Below are 6,700 nucleotides of genomic sequence, written 5' to 3'. Positions count from 1 at the left end.
ATGGAGGCCCTGCAGAGGCAGCAGGCAGCCCGCCTGGCCCAAGGGGTGGGGCCTTTGGCCCCTCCACACTCACTGCCACCACCACTACCTCCCTTGCCTGGCCCCCGGACCCTTCAGGCCCCTGAGGGGGTTTTGGGGGAGGTTGGGACTGAAGAAGAGGAGGATGCTGAAGAGGATGAGGAAGGGGAGGAAGCCGGGGCAGAGGAGGAGGCAGCCGAGGAGAGCCGTCCAGGGACACAGGGCCCCAGCTCACCTTCCAGCCAACCCCCTGGACCTCATCCCCATGAATGGACCTTCGAGGAACAGTTCAAGCAGGTAAGACCCCCTCCATATCAGGCCCTCTCCCCTTTCTCCTCTCTGGGAAGAGCAAAGCCAGGTGATTCTTAGCCCACCCACCCCCACTGCCCTCTGCAGGATGGAAAGACAGAGGCACAGAGACCTGGAGAAAGACAGGGGGGAAGACTGAAAGATAGAAGGTGACAGGGAGGGAGAAACGGACACCCAGAGACATGGAAAGAAGTGCATAGGCACACACTGAAAGGTGCAGGAGACGCCCAGAAACATGGAGGAGGCATGACAGACTGGAGGCTCTTGGTGAGGCTGGAAGGAAAAGTGGGAGGGGTGAGGAGCTTCAAGAATTCTTTTGAGGGAGTGGGATCTGAGGAATGGGGATTCCAGTGCCAGAACCATCTTACCCTACCTTCTCACACATCAAGTCGCAAGGTCATATTCCAGCAACCAGTGGGGGTTTCCTGGGCTGCCTATTTCTGTCTTTGGAAGCAGGCTGGAGGTGGCCACTCCTTTGGCAAGCTGATACCCCCCTCATCTCTTCCCTCTTGCATTGCCCTCATCCAAATCCTCTCCCTGGCCTGAGTTCTGTGGGTGACAGTTCCTAGTCTGTGATGGCCACTACAGCCGTGGTGTGACTAAAGGGCTCCTGTACAGCTGGGAATGACCAGATCTTACTCATAGAGCCTTAATTTGAGGTTCTTCCTCTCCGTGGAACCCATCTGAATGTTATTCTAAGGCACTGCTTCAGGCTGTCACTAGGAAGGTATTATGAAGGGCTCTGACTCTAGGTGTGCTGTTCTGGTGATGTTACTTGCAGGATGTTGGTCTTGGGTATTTTCCAGAAGTGTTCATCTGTGGCTAGTACTCTGTGGCATTAGTGTCAAACTGGGAGAGTTATTCAGAGCTCTGTGGCTCTGTGACTGTTTCTCCTGAGTATAATTCTGGGGATTATTACTTGGAGAGCATGTTTGTTATTTGTGGGTATCCATCTAAGACTTTGGGCTCAGTTCTTGTGGGAGTGTAGGTCTAAAGTGGATCTCTGGGGTTTGTTACTCATGGGTGTTGTTTTTATTTTTTAATTCTGAGAGTTCTTATTGGGGGAATGGAGTGTTACCTATTGGTGTTACTCAGGGACTGTTATTCTGGGTAAATGAGTGTTACTCTAGGGATTGTTTCTCCTGGGTGGTATTGGGGAGGTGATACTGGAGATGGGGCTCCAGGTGACTGGAAATGCGTGGGATGACCTCTGGGCCTTTCAAGTTCTGACCCCACAGGTCCTGGGTGGTGCAGGGCCATTACCTCTGTGGCAGCCTTTGTAGTGGGTAGGTCACTGTCCCTGGAAAGAGACCAGAAGGTAGGCTGAGGAGCCCCAGGTTTCAATCCAGAAGCTTCTGAGTATCCACTCTGCCCAAGGAATGGGTTAGAGGTATCTCCGCCCTTCGTCCCCAGCTCTGGTACATGGGGATGTGAAAAGCAAGAAGCCTTTGCAGGAATGAACAAGAGCGAATGAGTGCCTCAAAAACAGCTGTCAGTTTCCTCAGTATGATGCACTATCCTAGCCTGACTTCCTCCCTGGGGCTCTGTGTATGCCCTGGAGGGCAGGCTGAGCCTCCTAAGCCTCCTCTCATCCCCTATTCCCCAGAGGGATGGTTTGAGCTTCCCAGGGCCCCCCTGGCCAGTGGAGGGTCTGCGTGTATATCAGAAAAAAGTGCCCCTACCTACCCTCATGGGGAGAGAGTCTAATGCCAGAGAGTCCACATTTCAGACCCAACCCACCCTTTCAGCTGAGAACCCTTATTCAGGGTATAACCTGAGTTGGGGTCCCAGGGGGAGGGGGGCAGTCAGTGGAGCTGAAAAATGACCTCAGTCCTTCCCCAGCTGTACGAGCTTGATGGAGACCCCAAGAGGAAGGAATTTCTGGATGACCTGTTTAGCTTCATGCAGAAGAGGGGTGAGTGGGATGATGTAAGGGAAGGACCCCCACCTACCAGTTTTGAGGAATGGAGATCCCAGGGTTTAGTCCCTAGGTTGGGTCCTCTCTGTAGAGGCCTGAGCTTGGCAACACCTATCCTTTGGGCCCTCAATAGGGTCTTTAACCTCTGACCCTGCCCCCCTCCTCCACCCAGGGATTAATTAGTGGCCAGCCCACTGGCAGGTTAATGAGTGTGGGATCAATTGGGAGGGTGGAGGGGGAACTGGTAGGGGGTTGGCCTGGGGGGGTCCCCAGGATTGGGGGGCTGGGAATGCCTTGTTCCTCTTTCAGTGGCCCTTTGTCCAGCCTTGTCTCTCCTCAGTTTCCCCTTGCTTTAGGCAGGGGACACCCAATGTGCCCCACAGCAGGAAGGACTGGGATTAGACTGAAGGAAGGACTTCTCAAGGGGTAGGCTGGGGACCATGCGAGTTGGGGTTGTGGAGGAGGGGGAATTCTTTTCCAGGAATCTCAGAGCTAGAAGAAAATGCAAGGGTCCAGGAGGAGATCAGGGTGGGCGGCAGTCCATCACTTAGGCTTCTCCCCAGATTCATGGGTCCGAAGACTGACTCATTATCTCTCTCTACAAAGCTAATTAACTCACTCGGAGCTTGGCCTGATAAGCCACTAATTAACTAGCTGCACTGCACCCCCCTCCCTTAGTGCAGCTGCTGGTCAAAGTCCCCCAGGCTCCCACTGTAGGACCAGCACCCCTTTTGGGATCCTTTCTAGCCAGGGACCCTCAGTGGGGCCCCAGGTCTTTTTTGCTTCCCAGGGAGGCCCAGTCATTCTGGTCCCAATGTCCCCTCCCTCCCCTTCCTCAAGGTCTCCCCGCCACTGGGGAAGTGGGGTAGGGTGGTCTGAGCAGGTCCCAGCGTTTCCTCCATCACCCTCAGGCCGGGAGCTCTGCCTCCCTCCGGTCCCTGCCTCCCTCCGCTCCCTGTGCTGGGGGAGGAGGTCCCGCGGGACCGATAATTTCCCCCCATTAATCAGGCCGCAGCTAATTGTTCGGGTCCAAAGGCGGCGGCGGAAGGGGACGGGATCGGTAAGGAATTAACTGGGGCCCATCGCTCAGCGCAGACAGGCCCCTTTGTCAGGACTGGCCGGCGGGGGCGGCGTGAGCTGCGGAGTTGGCGAGCCGAGGCGGGGGCTGCTTCTCCTTCCATCCGCCATCCGCCGGTCTCGGGCAGCCATCCCTCGGCCGCTGCTTAGGGGAGTCCAGCTCTTCAGCACTGTCCGGAAGTCCTTACTACGGTCTACCCCGGGGGTCGGCAAACTAAAGCCGGCTGGCCAAATCTAGCTGCCTGCGAGATAAGAATGGTTTTTACATTTTTAAATAGTGGAAAAAATTAAAAGACGAATAACATTTCAGGACGTGTGAAATTCGAATTTCAGGGTCTGTAAATAAAGTTTTTATTGTAACACAGCCAGGCCCATTCCTCTAAATATCCTCCTGCTTTCAAGCTACAACGGCAGAGTAGAGTAGCTCGGACAGAGGCGGTTTGGCCCTCAAAGCCTTTAATTTTACCGTCTGGACTTTTACAGAAGTTTACCGACCCCTGATCTAGCTTCCTGTCCTTCCTGCTACAGTGCAGGGCTTGGGGGCTCTGTGGGCTCTGCCTGGAATCCCACCTCCCCATCCCTCCCTCTTCCCTTTTCTCAGAGGTCCCGCCCTGTACCCTGGCCTCGTCCAGGCAACCGACTCCTTCAGTCCTTGAGGATGTCCGCAGACAGGGTCTTAGTCTTAGTGTCCTGACTCTGTCCACCTCCCACCAGGGACGCCAGTGAACCGTGTGCCCATCATGGCAAAGCAGGTGCTGGACCTGTACGCGCTCTTTCGCCTGGTGACAGCCAAAGGCGGCCTGGTGGAAGTCATCAACCGCAAGGTGTGGCGGGAGGTCACGCGCGGCCTCAGCCTGCCCACCACCATCACGTCGGCAGCCTTCACTCTACGCACCCAGTGAGGCCAGGCGCGCGAGCGGAGCGGGGAAGGCTTGGGAAGGGGGCCACAGGGCGTGGAGGGCCCAGGGGCGGACGTTCCGTTGTGGGCTTGATCAGTTGGGTCCAGCCTCCCACCCACCCCTCCTTGTTCGTCCGCCTCTAGGTACATGAAGTATCTGTACCCGTACGAGTGCGAGACGCGGGCGCTCAGCTCCCCGGGGGAGCTCCAGGCAGCCATCGACAGCAACCGGCGCGAAGGCCGTCGTCAGGCTTATACCGCCGCCCCTCTCTACGGCTTAGCTGGGCCTACTCCTCGGGGAACTCCCGGCCAAATCTCGGGTTCTGGCGCCGCCCCGCCCACGCCCACGCCCACGCCCAGCCCCCGTCCTGCCCAAGGCTCCGCCTGCGGCCTGCCGGCGCATGCCTGCGCGCAGCTGAGCCCGGGCCCCATTAAAAAAGGTGTGAGGGGAGAGAGGTTGAGGTTTGGGCGTCTGAGACCTTAGAGGGTGCGCTGAGATATAGAGAACATTAAAATGTGGCGACTCTGAAGTCTGGGAAGCATTGAGGTCTGAGGGCAGCAAGGACTGACAGGGCACTGGGGTTTGCTGACCGCTAAGGTGTAGGGGTACTGAGGTTTGGGGTCAATGAAGCCGTGGGAGGTCTGAGGTACGGGTTCCTGCTGTGTGGACCTGAAGCTCAGAAAAAGGTCCTTTATCTAGAGGAGCTCCATTCCACACCTATCCACCTAGGGCTCCTGTTTGCATGTAGTTTTTGCCTCCTGTGACCTGTATTATTTAATAACTAAGAACAAGGAAAGGACCCACATCATCTTGGACCAACCTAGACATATATATTGGCCCTTTGGGCTCTCCAGCTTCAGAGCCTCGAGGCTGAGACTTTGGATGGGGGGTGGGCAGATCAAAATTGGTGCTTCAGCTTGGGTGACCTCCACTGGTCCCAGGCCTGGGGGGAGAACCAAATGCAGAGGCAGAGTTGGTTGGTCTAGGAGAGCCTAATGACCTGTTCTTCCAGAGGAAAGCGGAATTCCAGCCCCTCGACTGGCACTGCCTGTGGGCTTGGCTTTGGGACCAGCAAGGGAGAAGTTGGCACCAGAGGAGCCCCCAGAGAAGAGGGCTGTGCTGATGGGGCACATGGATCCACCTCAACCTGGAGCTCCCCCCAGTTTCCTGCCCCGTGGCAAGGTTCCCCTGAGGGGTGAGGAGGGGCTTGTTGCTGAGAGGGCTTCGGACCTGTGCACTGAGGGAGGACATAAATGTTGGAGGTGGGGCAGAAAGATCCCTCAATAGACAACTGTGTGATTGTAGGTATCGGGCTGAAGTGGAATGGGGGCTGTCTATAAGGATGGAGGGGGGAGCTTATAAGTCTGTAGTCTGATTCTCCAAAATGTGACTCCCTGCCCCTCCTGGACAGAAGAGCGGCTGGATGGGCCTCTCAGTCTGGCAGGCAGTGGTATCAGCAGTATCAACATGGCCCTAGAGATCAACGGGGTGGTCTACACTGGTATGGGTACAGCAGGCTGTCTATACTGGCATGAGGTCAGGGGTATTTGCTCTGGCATGGGGATTTTAGATTTTTTCAGCTAGCATGAGGTTCAGGGATATCCAAACTTGCATGGGTAATGTGGGGTTCAGGGGATTGTTACAATGGCATGGGTTAAAGGGGTGTCTACAATGGCATGGGGTCTAAGGCATGACCTCTCTGGCATGGGTACCATGGGATGTCTGCCTTGTCATGGGCCTATGTATCAGTGTAAATATTTCTTGTTTACCTGTTTGAGGGTATCTATATTGGCATAGGAGTCTCCACTGACCTAAGGGGTTTGTCCTCATTGGTTTGTGGCAGGGATATGTGTGTGGTGTTCTAACAATCAGGACACTGACTTTTGTTTTCCCCTTCTGTTTCTGTGCCTACCCCCTCCTGCCTGTGTTTTCCCCTCCACCATCTCCTCACCCCTTTGTCAGGTGTCCTCTTTGCCCGTCGCCAGCCTGTGCCAGCTTCCCAGGGCCCAACCAACCCTGTACCTCCACTCCCTACAGGGCCCCCTTCCAGCCCCTCACCCTGAGAACTCGCACTTGGAATTAAGAGTCCCAGCCCCCCACATCTTGATTCTTCCAGGGTGCTCACTCTAGGACCCAGCCCTGGGAGATGACCTCCACCCCCCCCACCATGCCATGTGGGCTTGAAGCCAAAGAGGTTTGTTTTTGGGTTTTTTTTATGTTACATCTACCTCATTGTAAAGGGAGAGCATCTCGTCCCTGGCCAACCCCAGCAGCAGCTACCAAAGAGTTCTGCCCCCAGTAACCCCCATCATTTCCTCGTGTGCCTCCCTGTGTCAGTGTCATCTCTAGGACCCCACCTCTTCAAATCAGACCTGCTTCCCTTCAGAAGCCATGTGAAGGGTTAGGTTGGGGTGTTGTGAAGGAGTCGTCCCTCAGGTCACATCTGAATAATAAAGGTGCAGTCCGTCCCTCTCCAGTG

General features: G+C 55.7%; 1 protein-coding gene across 2 annotated transcripts; it reads left to right on the top strand.

Annotated features, from left to right (window-relative positions):
* On the top strand, positions 1-6,284 carry ARID3C (AT-rich interaction domain 3C). Of its 2 annotated transcripts, XM_021691697.1 has the most exons (7): positions 1-315; positions 2,170-2,242; positions 4,037-4,220; positions 4,365-4,660; positions 5,234-5,416; positions 5,633-5,722; positions 6,184-6,284. In XM_021691697.1, exons 1-7 carry the CDS (start codon positions 1-3, stop codon positions 6,282-6,284), a joined length of 1,242 nt encoding a protein of 413 aa, XP_021547372.1. The 2 variants fall into 2 exon arrangements, with proteins under 2 accessions (XP_021547372.1, XP_044776609.1); XM_044920674.1 differs by lacking the exon at positions 5,234-5,416.
* Positions 6,285-6,700: the final 416 nt, after the last annotated feature.

Source organism: Neomonachus schauinslandi, chromosome 13 (assembly GCF_002201575.2).
Source record: "Neomonachus schauinslandi chromosome 13, ASM220157v2, whole genome shotgun sequence".
NCBI classification, from domain to species: domain Eukaryota; kingdom Metazoa; phylum Chordata; class Mammalia; order Carnivora; family Phocidae; genus Neomonachus; species Neomonachus schauinslandi.
The sequence above is the reverse complement of the archived record's forward strand: the minus strand, read 5'-3'. Positions and strand labels throughout refer to the sequence as shown.